The 22889-nt window shown below is 41.7% G+C and overlaps 1 protein-coding gene across 6 annotated transcripts; it reads left to right on the top strand.

Moving 5' to 3' along the window:
* The first annotated feature begins 1385 nt into the window (after nt 1-1385).
* Nucleotides 1386-22329, top strand: LOC121914633 (AKT interacting protein). 6 transcript variants are annotated; one of them, XM_042438209.1, is made up of 11 exons: nt 1433-1468; nt 6337-6433; nt 10536-10653; nt 11198-11403; nt 14204-14268; nt 14363-14463; nt 16419-16507; nt 16607-16705; nt 17383-17490; nt 18025-18085; nt 21202-22329. In XM_042438209.1, the coding sequence occupies exons 3-11, from the start codon at nt 10612-10614 to the stop codon at nt 21310-21312; spliced, it is 882 nt and encodes a 293-aa protein (XP_042294143.1). In that variant the 5' UTR covers nt 1433-1468; nt 6337-6433; nt 10536-10611; the 3' UTR covers nt 21313-22329. The 6 variants fall into 6 exon arrangements, with proteins under 6 accessions (XP_042294145.1, XP_042294143.1, XP_042294141.1 ...); XM_042438206.1 differs by lacking the exon at nt 1433-1468 and adding an exon at nt 1531-1636; XM_042438210.1 differs by lacking the exon at nt 1433-1468 and adding an exon at nt 5436-5572.
* The last annotated feature ends 560 nt before the right edge of the window (nt 22330-22889 follow it).

Raw genomic sequence — 22889 nt, 5'->3', positions numbered from 1 at the left:
CATATATATATATATATATCACACACATACCACACACACACACATATATAATATTCACACACACACACACACATATATATATATTTTCACACACACACACATATAATATTCACACACACACACACACACACACACACACACATATATATACATATACACATACACCAAGAGGCCCCCAAATCCACTATTTTTGGAGCGTGGGCCCTTCGTAAAAACAGAAAGACGTGTATCGTTTAATGTATGAATGCAGAAAACGTATTTTTTACAAAAATACATGGCTCAGGTCCAAACCACGCTGCAGAAATAATCCAGTTTGAGGCCTCTAAATTCAACTGCCCTGGCTGAGTGCTAGGGAATCCTGGGAAATGTAGTTTGTTTCTTGCACCAGAGGTCTCTGACAGAGAAAGCCAAATGCCTCACATAACGACAGCTCCAGAATTCCCTAGCATTGAGCCAACCAGATTATTATCAAATAATAATTATTTATTACTATTACTAAATAATCCAGTCTGATTATTATTATTATTATTATTATTAGGAGTATTATGAGACCCATCATTTCTCCTAAAATGTGTGACTTGCCCAGGAGGATCAGGGATTTGAACCTTGGCCTCAATAGCCTTAAATTGTATAGTACAGCCTAGTGGTTAGTGGCTCCCATGTTAGTGGGTGGTGAATAGACTCCATGTGTATTTCAGAATTTAAAGGGTATTCAAGATGAATTTTTGCCCCCAAACTGTATTCAGCTTCAACAAAAGAATGATCTGAGGCCCAGTGGCCATCTTAAAATGTTCCTTTCCATGCTTCTCTCAACTGATATATTGTGAAGAGGACAAAGCAGATGTTTGCAAACATGTGTATCACATAAACTGCGTCCACACTGCAAGGATAATCCAGTTTGATACCACTTTCTTAACTGCCATGGCTCAATGCAATGGGAATTCTGGGGAATTGTAATTTGTGGTGACTGAGAAAGCCACAGCAACTAATGACGCCAACGCCCTTAAATCCCGCCCCTTTTATTCTTTTTATCACCAATTAGCCTTCACGTTCTCCTACTCTCTTTTTCTGATTGGTAGCCCTTATCCATCTCCGGTCACCCATTGGCTGCTTGACCAGTCACTCCTAGTCCACCTCCCGCCCCTTCTATTCCTCAAAAATAGGCAGATCCGCTGTCCAATCAGGATGTACGCACGGGGCGTTACCGGCGTGCCAGGAGACCCGCCCCTTAGCAACAGGTAGCGGCCTAGCATTGGACTCTCATTGCTTCACAAGGGGCGGAGCCGTGAGGTTAATGCGGGAGTCACAAAACGCTGATAGGGAGAGGGCTGTAAAAGAGGCGGGGCTTGGGCTATGATTGGCTGCTACACCGACCAATAGGAATGCCGCTCCTGGGCCGGATATCCACCGTCGCAGGGTCGCGAGCGGAGCAGATGGGGGTAAACAAGGAAGAGGAGAGCGGATCAGGGTAAGGTGGAGCGCGGGCGAGACAGCGGGAGGGAGGGAGGGGCTGCCGGGGAGGGAGGCCGGCCTCGCAGTGCGCATGCTCGGCCTTGGCCCGGCTCGGGCGACGGTGGCCGCGGAGGGACAAGCTTTTCCACTCAGGTGACCGAACGCGGAGCTGACAGCGCTGCAGGTGAGTCGGGCAGGGGAAATGGGGAGCGAAGGGCGGTCAGCAGCAGCAGCTTCACAGGCAGGAGCTCACCAGGTCAAGCTAAAGCTTCACAAGCAGGTCAAGTGCAACTTGGCAGGCAGGAATCCGTCAGGTCAACCAGCTGCTTCAGAAGCAGGGATTCTTCCTGTCAAACAGATGGAATCTATCAGGTTAAATACAGCTTCACAGGCAGGAATTCGTCAGGTCAAGCTAGAGCTTCGCAGGCATTAATTCATCAGGCCAAGGAAGTGCTTCTTCTTGTGAAACAGCTGGAATTCATCAGGTTAAATACAGCTTCACAGGCAGGAATTCGTCAGGTTGAGCAGGTGCCTCACGGACATGAATCCATCAGGTCAAGCGCAGCTTCAGAAGCAGAAAATTCGTCAGGTTGAGCTGAAGCTTCACAGGCAGGAATTCTGGCCGAGCAGGTGCTTCATGGGCAGGAACTTATACAGCGTCACAGGCAGGAATTCATCAGGTTGAGCACAGCTTCAGAAGCACAAATTCATCCAGTCAAACAGCCAGAAATTAATTATGTCGAGCAGCAACTTCACAGGCTGAAATTCATCGGCTCAAGTGCAGCTTCGCAGGTATGAATTTGTCAGGTCAAGCACCTCTCCAGAAGCAAAAATTACCAGGCCAGGTAATGAATTCACAGGCTGAAATTCATCTGCGCAAGGAGTGGCTTCACAGGCTGAAATTCCTCAGGTCTACAGCTTCACAAGGAAGAATTTATCAGGTTAAGCACACAGCAGCTGCTCCATGGATTTAGCTGCCATGGCTCCATCCCACAGAATCCTGGGATTTGTAGTTTGGTGAGTCACCAGCTCCCTTTGGCAGAGAAGGCTAAAGACCTTGTGAAACTACAAATCCCAGAGTTCCATAAAATGGATCTGCAGCACTTACAGTGGTATCAAATTGCATTGTTTATACACTGTGGATGCACCCTTCATCTGTTAGTCTTCTGTCTTGTGCAAAGACTTAGGAGCATTGTCCTCCCCCTCAAAACATACGTTAAACATACTAAACAGTAAACAAGCAGGTTGAAATTCAGCAGGAGGAGGACTCTTGTTTATCCACATTAAAGGGAAACTCTTCCCCTGTTGAACTTCTGCTTCACACAGTCCTGCCATAAAATGTATGGGTCCGAGTCAGATATGAGACCAAGCATGTTGCAGTGGTTTGACTTATTAATCCAACTATTAATAAGGCACCTAATTAATTATTAATGACAATCCAAATGGGTATTATGTTGTTGGTATTGTTGCTACCATTAGCAACACTATTTAAGAAAGAATCATAGAGTTGGAAGAGATCACAAGAGACCCTGCCATGCAAGATACTAATATTAGTAGTAATTGTTAATGTTAAATGAGGGGCACTTACTATTGTTGTTGTTGTTATTAACTGAGCAGGGCTTACAAATTAAAGCAGATAGAGGAGAATTAAAATTGGACTCTGGAGATTGGGGTTCAGTTCCCTGCTCAGCCATAGAAACCCATTGAGTAACCTTAGACTCATCACACACTCTCAGCCCCAGAAAACCCTCTGATAGGTTTGCATTAGGGTCGCCATAAGTTGGAAACGACTACAAGGCACACAACAAGAACAAAGTTCAGGTACTCAAAGGAGGAAGACCAGGCTGTACTTCGACCTCATTTCACAAAGTGCTGACTCTTTTTGTTTCTCAGGATGCGTCTCTTTCTCAAGATGTTGACCGACACACCTTGGAAAAAGTTAACAGCGGTTAGACAGAAGATCCATTGGTAAAGGTTTCGTTCTTGTTTGCTGTGTGTCTTCAAGTTGTTTCCGACTTACGGCAACCCTATGGTGAATCTGTCATGGGGTCTCCTTGGCAAGAATTGTTCAGATTAGGTTTGACATTGCCTCCTCCTGAGGCTGAGAGGGTGTGATTCGCCCATGGTCACCCAGTGGGTTTCATGGCAGAGCTGGGAATTGAACCCTGGTCTCCAGAGTCGTAGTCCAACACTCAAACCACTACGCCACGCTAAAAGCAAACGCACACACAAAGTTAGTTGCTCAGGAATGGGGACAGTGCTGAACTCAGAAGCAGCAGTAAGGTGTGGAAAGTGGAAAACCAGGGGAGTCTGGGCCTTAGTGGTGGAAGGATTTTGTCTTGAGAAATCATGCAGGTGTTGAAGAACATTAAACTAAATGAGTGGGTTCCTGTGGGAGTTGTAGAAGCAGGTGCCAAGTTTGGTGAGGAGAACGGAGGTAAGAGTATGTTCATTCTGAATGGTGTTTTTTGTGTTGAGAAGGTAATGGGGTGAAGGAGGAGTGTGACCCGTGAGCAGAAGACTTGGGGCTAGGTATTATTATTATATTTATTTGTGTCTTGCTTGCCCCCAAAAACTGGAACTCAAAGTGGCTTTAGGTAGATGCTTTGAGACGGGAGGGGATGGTTCATGGTAGCAATCAAGGTATAGATAAGAGGGTAATTAGATGCAAGAGTTAGGTAGATTGTAGTAAAATGAGCGCCAGTGTGGCGTAGTGGTTTGAGTATTGGACTACGACTCTGGAGACCAAGGTTCGATTATCAGCTCATCTATGAAACCCAGTCGCTTGCTCTCAGCTTCAGGGGAAGGCAATGGCAATCTCCTTTGATCAACTCTTGCCAAGAAAACCCCATGATAGGTTTACTTTAGGGTCACCATAAGTTGGAAATGACATGAAGGCACACAGCAACAACAAAGAGTAGTAAACGGGAGACTGCAGTCAAGAAATAAGAAGGAAGACTAAGGTCTGAAACACACTGCAGAAACAATCCAGTTTGAGACCGCTTTAACTGCCCTGGCTCAATGCTAGGGAATTCAGGGAATTGTAGTTTTGTGAAGCATTGAGCATTCTCTGTCAGAGAGCTCTGGGGGCTTACAGTTCCCAGGATTCCCTACTACTGAGCCAGGGCAGTTAAAGTGGTCTCAAACTGGATTATTTCTGCATTGTGTTTTGGACCTAAGAATGGATATGAAAGAAGCAGACAAGATCCTAAAGTGTAAACATATGCAACTGAGCATTAAAGTTGGACTCATCCAGACCATTGTATTCTCTATCACTACATACGGATGTGAGAGCTGGACAGTGAAGAAAGTGGAAGGAAGAAAATCAACGCATTTGAGATGTGGTCCTGAAGAAGAGTGCTGAGGTTACTGTGGGTAACCAAAAAGACAAAGAAATAGGTCCTAGAACAGGTCAAGCCCGAATTCCCCTTAGAAGCCAAGATGATGAAGCTGATGCTGTCGTACTTTGGCCACATCACAAGAAGGCCTGACTCATTAGAAAAGGCAATAATGCTAGGAAAGGTAGAAGGCAGTAGAAAGAGAGGAAGAGCCCACACCAGAGGGATAGACTCTGGGAATTGAGCAGAGCAGTGGAGGACAGGGGATCTTGGAAATGTCTCATTCACAGGGTCACCATGGGTCCAGATTGACTCGGAGACAGTTAACAACAACAAACTGGACATGATTGTTGGAGGGAGGGGTTATTTCTGAGTGCCAGCCATTTTCTTAAGGCAAGGATGAATGATATATGGTCTGACTGTGACATACACCATTGCTCCCCACTTGCCGTGTTTTTTTCTGTTGAAGTTGTTTTAGTATGAAGAGCACACTTTCTGGAGGCTTCTGAGTCCATAATTCTCCTTGTTTACAACAGCAGGGTTTGCAGTCTTGTGTTGTTCTTCTTCATCCAGTAAAGGCACATTCTTGGTGCAGGTGTGGCCTTGCAGGGCGTCCTGATACAGAGTAATCATGCTGAATTATAGGGGAGAAAAAGCTGGCAAGATTGTTGGAGAAAGGATAAATAGGATGGTGTGGTAGGATTCACGCAGAAAGACTCACTCAAATTATATGGCATTTGTTGAAGAATCTTGTTTCTTCGGAGCAAAGATTTAGGCTTCAGGTATGGCCCTTTCTGTTATTAGTGGTCCTTTGTGTTCTGTGGATGAGGCATTGTGTTGATTCCACTTAAACCTCTGTATATGTGTGTGTGTGATATCTTGATAAAGAAGCAACTGCTCTTCAGGTTTTCAAATGTTAGTTTTGCATTGGTCCTTGCTAGGTTACAATTATGAATGGGGAACGGTAGGCTGGAGAGAGAAACCTACCTACACATTTGACCTTCATTGTGTGCCAAATGTGAGAGCCAGCATGGCATAGTGGTTTGAGTGTTGGACTACGGTTCTGGAACTCAGGGTTCGATTCCCCGCTCGGCCATGGGACCCACTGGGGGCCTTTGGGCAAGTCACATGCTCTCAGCCTCAGAGGAAGGCAGTGGCAAACCTCCTCTGAACAAACCTTACCAAGAAATCCCCATGATAAGTTCACTGTAGGGTTGCCATAAGTAGGAAATGACTTGAAGGCACACAATAACAACATGTACTTTCTTCGTAATCATTGTTCTGGGATTACAATTCAAATGCTCCCAGTCAGAATTTTCTACATAGATTTTCTCACTCCTTTATTTAGTCTTTTGCTTGATTAAGAACTCTTTGGCTTTTCTGTCCTCACTCTTGGCCTCTTCAGCTCCTCTGGGGTATGTCTGCCTGTGAAACAGTTGCATCACACACCAAGGCAATGCCTCTGCATCTGGCCCAGCTCTGGTGATATACTTTTTTCTCAGCTGTATGGAGTTCTTTTGACTGAGTGTATGCCCTTACATTTCAGAGCCACAGATTTTGATGATGGGAAGAATAATGGTTTCCAAGTCCTTGCATTTGAAGAGGGTTGCTGCAGGAAGTCATTAAAGGCGTGCAGGAAAAAGGTGTGTCTGCACTTATAATGGAGTCGGCCGGCAGACGAGTCTAACCTGTTGCCATTTCTCAAGCAGCCTATTTTTATGTTGCATGCTCATTACGTGAGCTCATGACTCTTGAAGGTGGCACAGCGATCCTTGCAAAGCTAGTAGCTCTGGACAGAGGAAAATAAAAACAGCAGTTGATAAAATCCACTAAAGGTTACTAGGAACCAGATGATCCAAACAGGGTTAAAGGAGTAAGGACATGGGTTACTGAACATCTGCTGCTAACACCGCTCGGGCCTTTTAGGAGTCCAGCTCGAGCCAACAATGCCAATAATGCACAACAGCAATGCTCATAAAGATAAATTCTGATAGAAGGAAAAAGGGGAAATTAAATTCTCACCCCCATTAATGCTGTTTGTATTATGTGGTGTGTAGTGTCCATTTATTCCCTTGCAAACTATGCAGTGACCTAGTTCAACTTCTGCTGTTCTGCTGCCTGTTGCCCAGCAAGCACATTATGTGGTCTATATAGAGAATGGGCAAAGTGCCATATAGCCCTGGGTGGCAGTGGATGGTAGAAAACCAGATACAGCTACTTAAGTGTTGCTATATACACTTCAGTTTCACAGCAAAACATCATTGGTTGGGAGAAGCAGTTGTCCGGCATCCCTTTAGGCCAGAGGAGAGGAATTTTGTGTCTCCAGATGTTTGACCTGAAATTCACATCCGGGATTGTAGATGAGTAACATCTGAATAACCAGATGGTTATTGGTTTGAAGTTTGGTTTTCTTGTGTGGATACACTCACAGGTTGTTGATTGAAGTGCAGCAGCATGCGGCCCAGTTCCACAGTAATAGCAAATTGAAGGATTTGGAAGGACATAGCTGAGGATGATGATACTGGTGGCATACCCATTAGGTATTGTTTATGCCTCCTTTTCTATGGTTAACCCCCCCCCCCACACACAAATAAGGCCTAAATCCAGTTGCATGCTCAAAGTAAAGAAGGTCAGTTGAATCATAGGGATTTAAACAAGCGCTGATTTACCATCCAGTCCTTGGTTCAATGCGTCTACCTTTTGAACTCTGGCTTAAGTGATGTAAATCTTATACAGGACTTTAAAACTGAATCTGCATCTGCACTGCAGAAAGGTATAGAGTTGCATCCACAGTGCAGAAATAATCCAGTTTGACACCACACTGCTATGGAATTTTGGAAATTGCAGTTTTGTGAATCATTTAGTCTTCTCTGCCAGAGAACTTTGGTGTCACAGCAAGCTGCAGTTCCCAGAATTCCATAGTACTGAGCCATGGCAGTTAAAATGGTGTAAAACTGGATTATATACGGATGCAGCCTAGAGCAACTTGCTCAACCTTTTTGCCCCGGAGGAACCCTTGAAATAATTTCCAGGTCTCAGAGAACATCTGAACATAAAATTATTATATGTACAGCGCAAACGTTGCTTATCTTTCTTGTAGACAGTTACATAACTTATATTAATTTTAATAAGTATCTCTGTAATGATTTATCAAGGTGAGAATGCAAAAGGAAAATAGAAAGCAATAGACATATCAAAATAATGTAACGACAACTTAAAGAGGTGGAGTTAGGAAGTGATATTCTATGTGAGTTTTATTATGGGTGTAAATGTGTTTGGACGATCACTTTGTTGCTTCTGTCAGGTTGGTCTTTTCTTGTTCTGCTATTTTTATGGATATGGGAAAACATGTTTTTAAACAATAACAATAAAAAAGACATAGTGGGGAAAATATTGCTTATCTTTCAGTCACAATGTTTCATGCAACACTTTCGGGAACGCAAGCGTTTCGGGGAACCCTGGTTGAGAAACCCTGGACTAGAGGATTGTTCTGTGAAACGCTCCTTAAATGTGAATTAGGAGAATTTTAAAGAAAAGTCTGATTCTCATTTGCACCTGTCTTGATCCTGACTGGATACTTATGAGTTCCCTCAGAGTCATTAGGACCGGAGAATATGCAAAATAAAGATAACGGCGGCCATCTAAATGAGGGTTTTCAAAATGAGAGCAGCGATGGTTAGTGATGGATGAAGCTGTCAACCTCCCTGAGCAAATTTCAGCTTCTATTCTCCCTTGTGGACTATATCGCCCAATTTTGCTTGCGTTGCATGTGGAAGATGAGACTATAACTTGAGAGCAGCATATATATATCAGAGGAAATTGTTAAGATTCCCTTGGAAATACTCAATGTTTTCATTGCAATCTTAAGAGAACCAAACAACAACAACAACAGTGTCTGTTTTTATACCCAGTTTGCATACTCTTCTACAATACAGCTCTTGCAAAGGATTGCTGGCTGCTAAAACCGAAGCTAAGATGTGTTCCTTTGTGCAGAAGTGTGAAGTTAGTTGCACTATTTAGTAAATTAAATGTAACCACACTTGAATTCTTCATGCTGTGTTTGGTATTCTATATCCCAGCTTTGCCACAAGTGTAGCAGTGTAGTTACTCTGAATAGCCCTATTCTTGGTTTTTCAATACATATCTGTGTGGTTTCTTTATGTAGACTAGGAAATATTTGCGCTTCGCTCTTACCGCTGGTTCCCTTGAGATGTGGGAAGCCTAATGACACACCTATTAGCTGTGTTTTATGTGTTTTTATTGGTTTTGAAACATAAAACAATTAACACACCACATACAACTACTTTACACCGTTCAATAGTTTAAATTGCAAAGATAGTACTTCCCACTTTCAGCAGATCGGTGTTGAATATTTTTCTTTAACTGGCTTTAGTTTCGTTCCTTTCTAGTCCTTTGCCCCCTACTTATTAATCTGATGTTATTTTCCCCCTCCCTCAACTGCTACTATACTCTGAAAACAGAAATGCCGTATGTACTCAACTATAAGTCAACCTCATATATAAGTTGAGGGCAGGTTTTGGGGCCAAAATTATGGATTTTGATATGACCCATGGATACGGCGAAAGTAAAATTTAGGAGGATGTAACGACGGACATAAAGCAAAGGAAAACAATACCAAAGAACGTACAAAATTCTGCCAGGCATAACTATTTGCCCTTATACTAAAGGCTAGATAGATGAGAGAGTAGAATGGGTTGAAGTGTTTCCAGGGCAGATTAAACTCTTGCATTTCACCAGGGAGTACAGTAGTTACATTGACCCATGGATAAGTCAACTCAGGTTTTTGGGTCAATTTTTTAAGCAAAGTTTCTAGACACATGCATGAATATATACAGTAAGTCTGATTTGGGAAGAGGCACCCCACCTTCTTGGGCCTACTGATGTTTTGTGTGTGTGTGTTTTCCCTATCAATTTATAGCAACCCCATTCATTTGATAGGGTTTTCTTAGGTGAGGAATACACTACTCACAGGTGGTTTTGCCAGTTCCTTTCTCTGAAATATAGCCTGCAGTGCTCGGTATTCCTTACTGGTTTCTTGTTCAATACTAACCAGGTCTTGGCACTATTTAGCTTCCAAAATCAGAGAGGATCTGGCCTTAGGGTATTTAGGTCCTTGAGTCTACTGATACTACCCTGGAAGTACTGACACTTGCATTTTTGTTATCCCTATGGCTGCCGGATTATCTACTTTTCCACAGAGAGGGCTTGAGAATATGCGTTTGCTAAGAAAATGTGAAGCTTTGATTTGGAAAAAAGCAAGTGGGGTGCAATAAAACTATAGTTGCTAAATCAGGCTGATTTATCTTCTCTGTGTCACTTTGAACAGAACTTTAGACAATTGAAACTTTAAACAACATGCAAAGGCTGTTGAAGGAGCTTTTGGTGGTGGTTTGGCTTAAGGCAGCAACTAAAAGCTCCTTGTTCTACAGGTTGTCTTTGAAGGCCTTAGGTAGGGCAGTTGTATGATTTGAATCTGATACTGTATGTTAAATTCTACTTCTTTTGAGCGATCTGTTCTAGCAGCCTTTAAAAAGACACGCTGTCACCTTTTTTGGCTACATAAGAAAGCTTGAAAGGGCCTGATACATAGCTATGAAAAGATGTTTATGTCTTCAGAGGGGGCATACTGAGACTGTTCATAAACGGTTCAGGTGGAATGGGAATCTCTGTCTCACTTTTTAACATACTGGTACTAAATTGGTAATCTCGCTTTTTTGTTTCTAGAACAAAAAGTAACACCAGAAAACCAGGCAGTTGGGAGGCATAGCATATTTACAACCCTCTATTTGGAATACACGTTATGAACCCTTTCTGGAGCATGTCTACAAGTTCTACACGCAAGGTAGGTGGAGTGTGACTGTTTGCAAGGCAGACCTTATTCTAATGTGTGCTGTGTGAAGTCCCTATCCCATCACCACCTGGGACTTTCATATATTTTGAACAGCATACATAAAGTCTGTGCATGTCAGAAGTTTGTTGGACATTGTAAACAGGTATCATGGAATCAAATAGAAAGCATACCGTATATACATGACTATAAGTCAACCGCATGTATAAGTTGAGGGCACGTTTTGGGGCCAAAACTATGGATTTTGCTATAACCCATGGATCAGTTGATGGTAAAACTTAGGGCCATATAGCAAAGGATCTGAAGGATGAAGCAAAGCAAAACATTGTCAAAGAACTAACACAATTCCAGCAGACATAACTTTTGTGCTTACTCTTCCTCTTCTTTCTTTCAATTAGTCTCAGAGGTGCTAAAAGATCCTTTTGCAATAAGTTTTCAGGTTATTGCCCCAATGGTGAGAATAAATTAGGCTGTACTGTTAACCGTGGAATACAACTGAAATGAACTGTTCTTGTTCATATTTTGTGTCCTTTAACAGAGACCTGAAACAGAAGAAAAGGCTCTGGTTGGTGAGCTGAAAAGCAGTCCTCCACGTACCGCTCCAAAAAAACAGCTGCCTTCAATTCCCAAAAATGCTGTGCCAATGACCAAGCCCGCTTCTCCTGCCCTTTCAGCCCAGTCTACGAATGGAACACATGCCTCTTATGGACCTTTCTATTTAGAATACTCCCTCCTGGCAGAATTGTATGTGTTGATTCTAGAAATGCATTACTTTATATATGATTGCTACTTTACTGCTTATTTTCAAGTAGCATAGTCTGTCTTCCAAGTATTGGTTAGCTTGCTTTGTATGCAGTTTGTTTACTTATGCTGAGAGTCTTCTTTTCCTTTCTTTTTTTGCCAGTCCTGTGGGCATTTGGAAGAATTACGTAAAATTCTTGAGGAGATAAGAATGCCTCTTGAAACATCTTTGCAGGGACTATTAATATTTTTATCTTCCTTTCTTCAGGACTCATGCGTTGGGAATTTTCCTCTTACCTTGAGCAAAGTAAAATGCTTTTTAAAAGGCATTAGGTTTGATCTCATGGTGAAACTGCAGCATGACCAAGAAGTTAGGCATGAGGTGGGACTGGACAAATAGAGTGTGGCTGGAGGCTTGGTTGCTTCAGTGGAAAAAGCAACAGGCTGCAGTCAAGAATTCACATCAAGGTTCCTATATACATCCCCAAAACCTGTCCCATAGGACTAGTTTTTGGAGGTTCCAACAGTTGCAGTAGGAGAAGAAGTTGTTCCATCATGCTGCCATCGGAAGGCAAATGTAATGGTGCATTTGGACCAAGGCATCCTTACCTCTGATGCCCTGTCTAGCTAAAAATCCTAACTGGTACTTCCTGAACAAAATTATTATAAAGAGAATGAGCTGAATAGGTGTGTTTTGAAATATGCTTGCTAGATTGCACTATCAGACTTTGCTAATTTAAGAGTAGTTTGGGGTTTCTATACCTTTAGGAATTCTTGTTATATACAGGTTGAGTGTCCCTTATCCACAGTGCTTGGGGCCAGAACTGTTCTGTATTTTGGATTTTGCTTAGCCATAATGAGACATAATGTATTTGCTTAGACATAATGAGGCTGCAGAGAGACTGATAATCTGTGAAATGGTGGTTGGTCTGGATTCCTGCCATTTTACAGATCCTCATTTCTCTCTCCAGCTGCATCTCTCACCAGACTCTCTCCAGTACACTTGGACAAATATTCATACTATGCTACTTGTAGTACACTACTTGTATTATAGATTAAAAAGTTTTGGATTTGAGTGCTTCAGATTTTGGAATTCCAGATAAGGGATACTTAACCTGTAATGCTGACAGATTTCTTTCTTTGTGCAGGCAATTTTGGCTGAACTGAGATGCAACAGATGAAGGCTGTCGTACAGTTAGATGCAATTTCAGCATTTTCAAAACCCCAGCACCTCTATGGCTGCATCTGCATTGCAGAAATAATCCAGTTTGATACCGCTTTAACTGCTCTGGCTCAATGCTATGAAATTCTGGGAATTGTAGATTGTTGTGGCACTAGAATGCACTGACAGAAGGCTAAATGTCACACAAAACGAGAAATCCAAGAATTCCATAGTATGGAGCCCTTCCAGTTAAAATGGTGTCAGTCAGGATTATTTTTGCATTGCGGGTGCAGCCTGAGTGAGTCTTTCCTTGGCATGCTTACAGAACTAGCAAGGACTATAGTAATTTTTATCTTCCTTTAAAAGGGGATCAACCCTGCTCAGTAAATGCTAATCTATTCCTCTTAATTTAGCTTGATGCAGAAAGCTAATGTTAGAAGTTAATGTTTGCAGTCACTTTTTTGTGAGGTAGGTTTTGCTGTGGTCATTTGGTGACAGGGCTTGCCACTGTCTTGTTGACTGGCTTTGTTCAATTAAACAGACTTGTCTGCTTCAGCTGACCAAAAGGGTATTTATGAAGGCTTATTTGAGGCACACTGCTTTGGCAAAGGGCCGCCTATGCGCTTTGTTTTGCTGTCATAGGATGGCTGGGTAAAATTCCATTCATTAATGCTGCTGTGTTCCGAACACAGCTTCCTCTTGTTCTCACTGCTATCATTCATCACAGATGAAGCTTTGGGTGTCCTCTGACAGACTTGTAATCTGATCATATTATGTAATGTGTTCTTTAAAAAAACTAAACCGAAAAACATCAGAAGTAATTTAAGTCATCTTTCAAATATACCCTGTAAGTTGGTCTGTGTGGCAAGGGAGGCCACAAATGGGTGAACTTCTAATTTATTTATCTAATGGATCTGTTATCACTGCTTCTCTGCTACTTAAACTGCTGGGGGTGGGAATGTACCTCCATTATGTACTTTTATTATGGTGGTATTACGGTTTCCAAATAGTATCCTGTTCAGACACTGCAGTGCTTAGCTTCAGCAAGGTGGGAGCATCATGTGCCTTCAGAACCCATAGCCCTGTGTTGTCCTCCTTCTCCCACCTTGCATTTGCTTGTGCCTGCAGTTTTGCTGTCTCCCTGCAGCCTTTTCCCATGCCTCCTGCTTATCATGCCTATCTAGCTTCTGCACTTGCTAGATGAGTCTCTTAAAGCCAAATGGTTTTATAGGCTATTTCAGTATGTTTGAGGCCTGCAACCAGCTGTCTTATATTTGAAATGCATCTCTGTTAATCTTGTCAAGCATGTGACTTAGCATGTGGCTGACCTTAGATCAGGTTCTCTGGTGTTGGATGACCCTTGCTTGCCCTGGCTCACACTGCTGGCTGCTTCAGAGCAATGAAAAGTCCTTAAATACTCAATTTGGGTTCATGAATGGTTCTTCTATATAGAGAGCTCTGTCTATATGGGAAGGGAAAAGGCTTCCACATGGCATACTGTCTGAGCCTTCTCATGGCAAGGTAGGGCTTTCTTAGCTGTTAAGCTAAAAATGAATGCTTTCAGAGTTGATAGCCTTGGTGTAGGTGTGGATTTTGTATTCTACTTTAATCCTAACTTGCATTGATCTCTTTTTCTTATAGTACCTTGGTTGTGAAGCAGAAACTGCCAGGTGTCTATGTGCAACCCTCTTACCAATCGGCGTTAAGTAAGTTTTAAGATTTTTTTAATTTTATTTCTGCATGTGAAAGGAATATCTTCTGCATCTGCTCATCATCATCCTCTTCTTCTTTTTTCCATAGTGTGGTTTGGAGTAATATTCATAAGACACGGGCTGTACCAAGATGGTGTTTTCAAATTTACAGTCTACATCCCTGACAACTATCCAGATGGTGATTGCCCTGTAAGTAGCAATGGACTGAGGCCTCCAACCTTTCTGGCACTGTTTTATTTGTAGGCCTATTTATTCACACCATTTCTATTCCACTTTCCTGCCAGAAAGTTTACATGTGACCATTCAAAGCAGCTGGCCACAGGTTTAAAGTGCAAATGACTTGGCATAAAAGAAAAAGGAGATGGGAAGGCAGTGATGATAGAAAGCAGATATGGGCATCATTTGTTAAAATTTGATTTAACTTATAATGACTAGCCAGAATGGAAATGGTTCAAGAAAAGGAAGAGCCTGCTGTTATCTTAACAGAGCTGATGGTTCAGCCTTGCTTCCGTTTCATCCCTCTGTAGTCTGATGGGAATGACTGCTGCCAAGTGATAGCTGAAGGAAAATAGTTTGTCTTCCAAGAAAGCAGGTGGATGATGGAGAATAGGACACTTCTCGTCCAGTGAAGGAATCTGCTCGGCAGGCTAGAGTATGGGTTCACTAAAACTTTGCACCTATGAAGCTTCTCAGAACATTGAGTAATGCTAAGCATTGTTCTTGTATTAGAGCTCTTACACTTCAACTGTAGGGCAGCTTAGTTGTATTTGAATGTTGAAGGGGAGAGAGATTGAGGGCCATCTCATGAATAGATAACCAAAATAGGACTTGACTAGTGAGCTTCCAAGATTGGAGCTTATTCTCTTAAACTACACACCTCCTTTTAGTGCAGTGATTTCTTCCTTCTTTTGCTCTTTGTTTCGTCCATGTTCACAGTATATATAAAAATGAAATGATCTGGCTGCATTTTCTAGGTTGATGCACAGCTATGATTACTTTTTGTATCTTGAAATCTGTTCTTAAAATTAGTTGCCCTGGAACATGTACAGAAGATTCTTGTTTACCATGTCACTTTCCTCTGTTAGCTCTGGGAAATCTCAAGAAATCCAGCCAGGCTTGGACATTTTTATGACAATTGGCAGAGGAATATTTGGCAAGCCATACTGTGAACAGTAAACCTTTTAAGTGCAAGAGACTACTTTGAAAGCTTTGAAGGGAAATTAATTTAAAAGATACTTACATACTTAAATTTAAAAGAGTTTCAGCCAGCAATGTAGCTAATATTGTCAAGAATGCAGCAAGTTGTAGAAAAGCTTGTGGCCAAATTGTATCGACTTCATTTTATGCCTCTCCTTGACACACTCTCTCTCTGTGTCTTGGTTTTGAAAATGAGAGAAAATTATATCAGGGTTTCTGAAGGGAAGCGTCTAATGTTTCTGAAAGTTGGCTCACAGGTGCTGGTAGTGCAGATATGAGAACGGCTTGTACTGTACGTTTACACATAGAAACGTAATAGCTGATCACTTCAGTACCCAAATGATATTCATTAATTATGGCAAGTGTTTGGAGGCATAAATGACTCTTGTATCTGCAGGCCAGTGGAAGGGCTGTTTCTGTGGGTTGTCACTGAATCCACCAGAATCTCCTTGTTTCCCTTTGCTGTGGAAGGAATAGTCTGAAAACTGAATCTAAACTCTATTCTGAACAGTCAGAGTTGCCCTCAATCTCTAATTATATTAACCATTTTGTGTGTATTTAGTTGCAAGGTTTTTGGGATCAATTTTTTGGTGAGAGATTGAGATGTAATTACTTGCATATCTGTTATTTGTTATTTTGGACTGATTTCCCACTTAGTGCAATGTAACACAGTGCTTCCATTTAGACATTTGCTTTTTGGGGACTTGCATGCTTTGAAGGTACCCCAAAGCACAATTCCTTAATGAGTAGCATGAAGGGTGTTTAATAGAATTGTGTCTAGAACAGTGTTGTAAATAACCATTTGGTTGTGCTCCTTAACAGTGTTTCCTCTGACCAGCAAAAGGACAGCAAGTGTACTTTGGAAAAGTATTCATTATTTCTGTGTCTTCTGATCTGCTGATTTGTTGTTGTTAATATGATTTAAATTCTGCTTTTTCTTCCCTCAGCGCTTGGTTTTTGATCTGCCCATCTTCCACCCACTAGTAGATCCCGTCTCAGGTGAACTGGATGTGAAAAGAGCATTTGCCAAGTGGAGGTCAGTGTCATGTGCTAGAACGTAAATTGTGAACAGAGCAATTCAATTTGGTTGCTCCATCAAATGCACTAGTCAAGCTTTCTTGTGCTTCTTCTAAAGGCGAAACCACAATCACATATGGCAAATACTGATGTATGCTCGTCGTGTCTTCTACAAGATAGACACTGCAAGTCCTCTGAATCCTGAAGCTGCTGTGCTGTAAGTGTCTGTGGGGCCCTTGTATGAGTTGTGCTCTTCAAGCAAAAGAGTATCTTTGGAACACAGTTTTCTCCAGTTTGACTACTACATCTCTCTGTAATATCGGATTTTCATGGCTTTTTCTGTGTGCATTGGTTACAGAATTACTTTTCAGCAGCAAGTTCCTAAAATTAGTCTCTGGCTTGCAGGGGCATTCGTATCAGGTGTCAACCTCACTAGGGAAACCCTAGCATTCATCTTGGCTCTAGTCTAGTTCATGTAATTCACCCTCTCTGGAATATACTGTGTCCTCCTTGGTAACAAATACTGGCATTTTTGGCAAAGAGCGTTGAGCTTTCTGGGGATCCATAGGATTGTTAATTTGGCACAATTGAAAAGTTAGAGAAATAATGTATGCTTTTTGGAGCTTTGAAATAGGATTGTTTTTCAGGCGGATTTTGCCAGCTGTGGGAAATGAAGGGCATATTGTTTGGGCTCTTATGATCTGTCATACTTGGCCTTGTGACTAATTCAACTCTTTGAGTTCATGCTTTCTAAAACATAAATGAGATTTTTATTTTGTGAGAGTAAAGAACTCAAAAGCTTGTTTTTCATATGCCTATAAAATGTCACCACATATTCAGATGAATCCCTGAGGTATATATATTTTTGTCTTTATTTCTCTTTATCTTTCATAGATACGAAAAAGATATTCAGCTTTTCAAGAGTAAGGTGGTCGATAGTGTTAGACTATGCAGCAGTCACTTGTTTGATCCACCAAAAATAGAGGATCCCTATGCAATTAGGTAGGTAATTAGTACTGTTTAACATGCCACATATTGTAATATGGCACAGAATGCTTCTCTTGTCAGTGTATCAACTTAGTGTGGTTCTAGGATTGGAACTCCTTTTAAACTGAATGTTGTAAGAAAAATTCACATTCACCAGAACCAGTGAGTTGTGTGGCCTCCTCCTTAGCTATAAGAAAAAGCACATTGTACAGTGTGAAGTTTTTTCTTGCTTACAGCTTAAGACTGCCTCACAAGAGCATAGAGGCTCTTTTAGGATAAACTTACATGTAAAATTAACTTATGCTAAGAATTTTGCACCCAAACCAACTGAACAGAGATGATCTGAGGCAGTGAAAAATCATTTTCCTGCAAATGTTTTGCCCTGTCTTTCAGTTCTCAAGACATGTGCTCTAAATACATCTAATAGAGTTGTTATTATCAGTTTCATCTGTTCCTCTTAGGGACTTCTGTATGCATCTTTAAATCAAATTTTTACCTTAGGCTTGGAGATTCGCACCATCACAGGCTTATATTCTGCTTATCTTACAGCTTTTCTCCCTGGAATCCAGCTATACATGATGAAGCAAGGGATAAAATGTTGACTCAAAAGGTATGGAAAAGGGGGATCTATCTTGTTTGCTACAATAGAAACCTTGGGTAGTTGTAATTGCAAAAATAAACAAGGGGAGGAATAGAACTTGTTTTCAAGCAAGGGAAGACCTACTGCCTAAAGCAGGGGTGGCAACCCAGAAATGTATGTCCTACTGGCCTTAGTCAGTACAGCTAATAATAAGGAGTTAAGCAAGTTCTGGTCTAAACATATCTGGAAGGGCACATTTGCCCAGCCTTGGCCTAAAGGGTACCAAAGACAAAGTCAGTTGCATAGCCCTCTGAAATAAGACATAGTAAACCATTCCTGGATTACTCTGCCAGTGAAAAAGAACAGTTTTTGTGCTAATATGTGGGCTAAATTTCAAAAGGTTCACAGACAGCCAACATTTTGCTCCTCTACTCGTGTGTTTATAACCTCCAAACATAGCTTAAAGCTTCACCACACTATAAAGAACATCTTGACCAGCATGGATTTACTAAGTGGTCATATAGCTCCAGAAGGTGTGCAACTTAGCTGTGAAGAATAGTAAACCTTGTTTTGGGACTCAAAATGGTAACTTGAAGTTCTGTACAAAAGGAGAAAACTTCATTTGTCCTGGATCTAGTAAGTACACTGGAGGAAAGCAACAATTGTACTAATAATTTTTAGGTCCCAGTAAATAATACATCCTGAGTAATATTGGCGTTTTCCCAGGACCAGTATGACTGTAACATTTTGCTCAGCACTTTTCAAAGGCTCATAGTCTTTTGGAGCTCATAGCTTATCCCAGAAGCTATTGGCTTTACTACTGCTTGCATGAGCAATGGATCCCTTTATGTGCGTGAGAATGAAATCTCTGTGGTTTTGACTCCCCTGATAGTTATCATTGTGGCCCAGAGTAAGAAGCAAGTGGCAAAAGAAGAGTAGGAGATTCATCTCAGAGGCATCAGGCCCTGCCATCTTTAATTAAAATTTGTAACTGGTAGTAGCTTGGCTAATCTTATTACACACTGATATATCAATAGTTAGCTTTTTTAGAAGCCATGCTGTTGAGGAAGGCACTAATGAATATGCATCTTTTGACCCTTCGTCCTTATAGTATTTCATTTGTAGCACAGAAGCTAAAGCTAGCATCTCTTGGTTCAAGGCTGCCACAGGCTTAGGGGTTTTCTGTAGTCTACTGCCATCAGGACCTGGATCCCTTCTGATTGCTAGAATTCAGTGGTCTGTCTGGATTAATGGGTGTCATTGGTTTCTCTTCTCCCCTGTCCCAGTCCTGTCCCCTTAGATAGGCTCATCCACCAGTCTAGACTGTTAACATTCTTGTTTATCATTGCTTAGGGTTGCATATATGTCCTTAGAGCTCTGGAATTCTTTCTGGGGCTGGGAGGGTGTTCTTATTTCCCAAAGCCCTCAGCAGAGCTGCTTCCATTCTCAAAGGCTGAGCCCTACCCACTTACCAGTTCAGACTGGTGGATGAACATAGTATGACAAACCACATTCAGGTAAGAACCCAGACTGCCCTATATTTGCAATTTGTTACCTAAAATCTCTAACTAAAAGGTTTTAATCTTCCTGTACTTTTATTTTAAGCGTTTTAATTCCACTTTTCACTTGGCAGATCTCTCAAAGAGGCTTAGATAACATCAGTAAGAACAATAGTGCATCATTAAAGCAGAAACTGGCTATTTTAAGAGTCAGCACTTAGGATAGCTGCTGCATGTCTCCTGCTCACAGGGCAAATGCATTGTGTCCTCTGTGGGAGTAGAAGTGCCAGGTAATTTTCCTGGCGGCTCCTTCTGTCCAAATAGAGGCACAAGGCATTGACACTTAACATGGTCAAGATATCTTAGAAAATAGGTCTTCCTGTTGCTTTATGGAAAACGATTCTTTCTGTCCACCTAGTACACTCTGATTTGAACTTTTCTTCCAACTGTATGGATTGGGCTAATGTATTTTGGTGGAATTGTGTGCATATCCTGTTGAATCCCTGCAAAGTACTCTCTGCATCATTAAGACCCCTGCAGAAATACAACAGCATGCCTTTATGCCCTGTGAACATAGATTGGAGTAGTTCATTGGCCTAGCACAGGTCTCCACCAATGCACTTAATCTGGGTTTCCATGGCTGTGGTGGGGCCTGCTCTTTCTTCTTTGCTTCTTCTCCAAGTGCAGGAGAGTAGTCAAGATGGGAGTCTATCCTCTGGCCAGAGAACATAGGTGTGCATTGTAGATGCCATTGCACCTTTAGGGAAGGAACAGCCTCATTGTATGGCTGCTCTTTCTTCCCCAGGGGCTCAAGGGCAGCAGCATCAGTGGTGAGGGAGATGGAGCAGGGCTTAAATGACCCTGGTTTCTGTTACACATTTTGGGTAAAGGCATTGGTGGAAGGTTTTGGAAAGCTCCTTTCGCAGTGTCCACAAAAGTACACAGGCTAGCATAAGCAGAGGCTTCACCAACATATTCCCCATATATTGGGGAATATATGAGCAAGATCCCCCAACTTCAGCATTGGCAGCCTCATGTTATGAGGACACTGGTATTCAAATTGTTGGAACTACTGTTGAGGGCAGCTGAACCGTGTGCTGTTTCAATGTGGAGCAATACTCAGAGCGAGATTTGCAGTTTCCATTCAGTAGCAAAAGACTGCTGAAAGGCAGGGATTAGTTTTTGGACTGGTATGAATGAGTCAGGCCAGTCAGTTGCCAATGGTAGTAAAGCATTCAGTAACAAAATGTAAGAGTAGGCCCGTTGAGTAAGTGATTAGTCTCGCTGTTGGCTCCTGCTAGACCTGTTTGTGTAGCAGTGACTTGTTGGGGTGGGTGAGGTTGAGATGCTTATTTTGTGTGTAAACAGTCCTACTGTCTTGAAACTATCCTGTTTCAGTTTTAGTTTTCAACTAGGTATGTGGGAAATGCTTGTGCAGATATGCCTGAAGCTACCCAGTATATCTAAACAGCCTAAAGTAGATTGAATGGAGCAGGGGAAATGGGAATGGAGGAAGGATTGGCCTCTGTTCATATAGATGCGTCTTCACAAGAACAAGGCATGAAATAGCCCTCACAAAGCAGTGAAAAATACTAAATTCTAGCAAGAGTTCTCTAATTTATTTTTTTAAAAATACAATCTCTGTAGAAGAAGGAGGAGGATCAACAGAGTAAAAGCATGCAAGTGTCTGGCCTGTCATGGGTGAAGCCTGGCTCCGTTCAGCCATTCAGCAAAGAGGAGAAGACATTGCCAACTTAGATTCTGCGAACGACGACGCACTCAACACTTTCTGCGTGAAGAGGGAATGTAACAGCAAGGCAGAGCAAAGCAGAGGTTTTCCTTCTTGACTTTGGATTAGTAAGAGTAAATGCTAGCAATGATTCGAGTAAACCTGCTCTGTGGCATTGCTTGGACTCTTCTTGGTGTTTTTACACTTACGTTTTAACTGCAGCCTGCAGGTTGGAAGTAGTTCTTAACAAGGCTGGACTCTTGCTAGTGAAGTCCACTGTGGGTGGGTCATGCCTCACGGTTCGAATGTCGCCTGAGGTTCTTATCTGGGTTACTTTTAAAGCTTTTTTTTTTTTTAACATGTAAAGAACAGGCAGGGAAAACGTGTTCCAGAGGTAATCTGTGTTTATGTAAACTAATATAGCAGAGTAAAATACTATATTTAAAACTTTTAAATGCATTGGTTTCTATTGTAAATATATTAGGATATGGAATTTGTAAATAGTTGGTTCTGATTCCTTCTAGCCCTTTTAGGGGCAGAAAGGCGGAGATTGGCATGTATGATGATGGTGTGTATCTGATATCCCCCCCCCTTCCCCCAGTATGTTTTGTCACTATAGGCTGCTCCTAATATAACTTGTTCTGCAATCTTTTGACCTACAACTCCATTGCTTGCAAGTATCATGCAGGAGGAACAATAAACTGACATTTTTATTCACTACAAATGCGCACAACTGGCAAATCTCAATAGATTGCCAAGTGGGAACCTATATGTCCTGTCCATCTTGATGTTTGCATGCATCTTAAACTAGCGGCCTTAAGATGTGTCAAAGTAATATTAGAAGCAGCCTTAAATTGCACATTAGGTCAGGACAGCAAGATGGTGGGCTTTCGGCCATTAGAACAAAAATCAGTGTTCTTGATAGTATGCAGTTTTTGGTTTAAGACCTTTCTGAAGACGTAGACAGGCTGCCTCAGATGACGGTATGACTAATGTGTTAATAGTGGCATCTTTAAAAAAAAATAAAACTCCAATCATGGTAAAAATGTCTGTCTGTGTCATTCTTTGTTGAATACCTTTATTAACTTCACAGGTGGCTACTTTAAAATCCTAGTCCAGCTGTTATGGCTATTCATAGTCCATTCATGGAGTGAGGTACGTCTTTTGTGTTGTGCTCTGCAGTCCCTGAAATTTAAACTCTCGTGGGCTGCATTCTGGGAGTGAGCAGATGGGCTATCTTCTTCCTTGCCCACATGGGGATCAATGGCAGTTGTTTGAGATGTAAAACTAATGTATTATAGAGGGCTAATCTGTTTTCTTGTTTCTGCCATCTTTTCAGCCTGTACCAAGGTGCAGATTTGTTGTTTTGAAGGTGCAAATGTCTGGTTCTGCAGAGATACAGACCAAGGCAGCACTTCCCTGATTACCATTGTTTCAATCTACTTAGTAAAGCAATGTAATCATCACAATGCTTTGAGCACTTGTGCTGATTTGAAAAGTCTGAAAGTTGGCACAAGATATGAATCGTGTAACAGGTTTGTTGTTTTTTTAAATGGGAAAATACCGTCTTTTTAAAACCTGAATGTTTATGAGGCTTCCAGCCTGG

The sequence above is a fragment of the Sceloporus undulatus genome, chromosome 8 (assembly GCF_019175285.1).
Source record: "Sceloporus undulatus isolate JIND9_A2432 ecotype Alabama chromosome 8, SceUnd_v1.1, whole genome shotgun sequence".
Lineage (NCBI taxonomy): Eukaryota > Metazoa > Chordata > Lepidosauria > Squamata > Phrynosomatidae > Sceloporus > Sceloporus undulatus.
The sequence above is the reverse complement of the archived record's forward strand: the minus strand, read 5'-3'. Positions and strand labels throughout refer to the sequence as shown.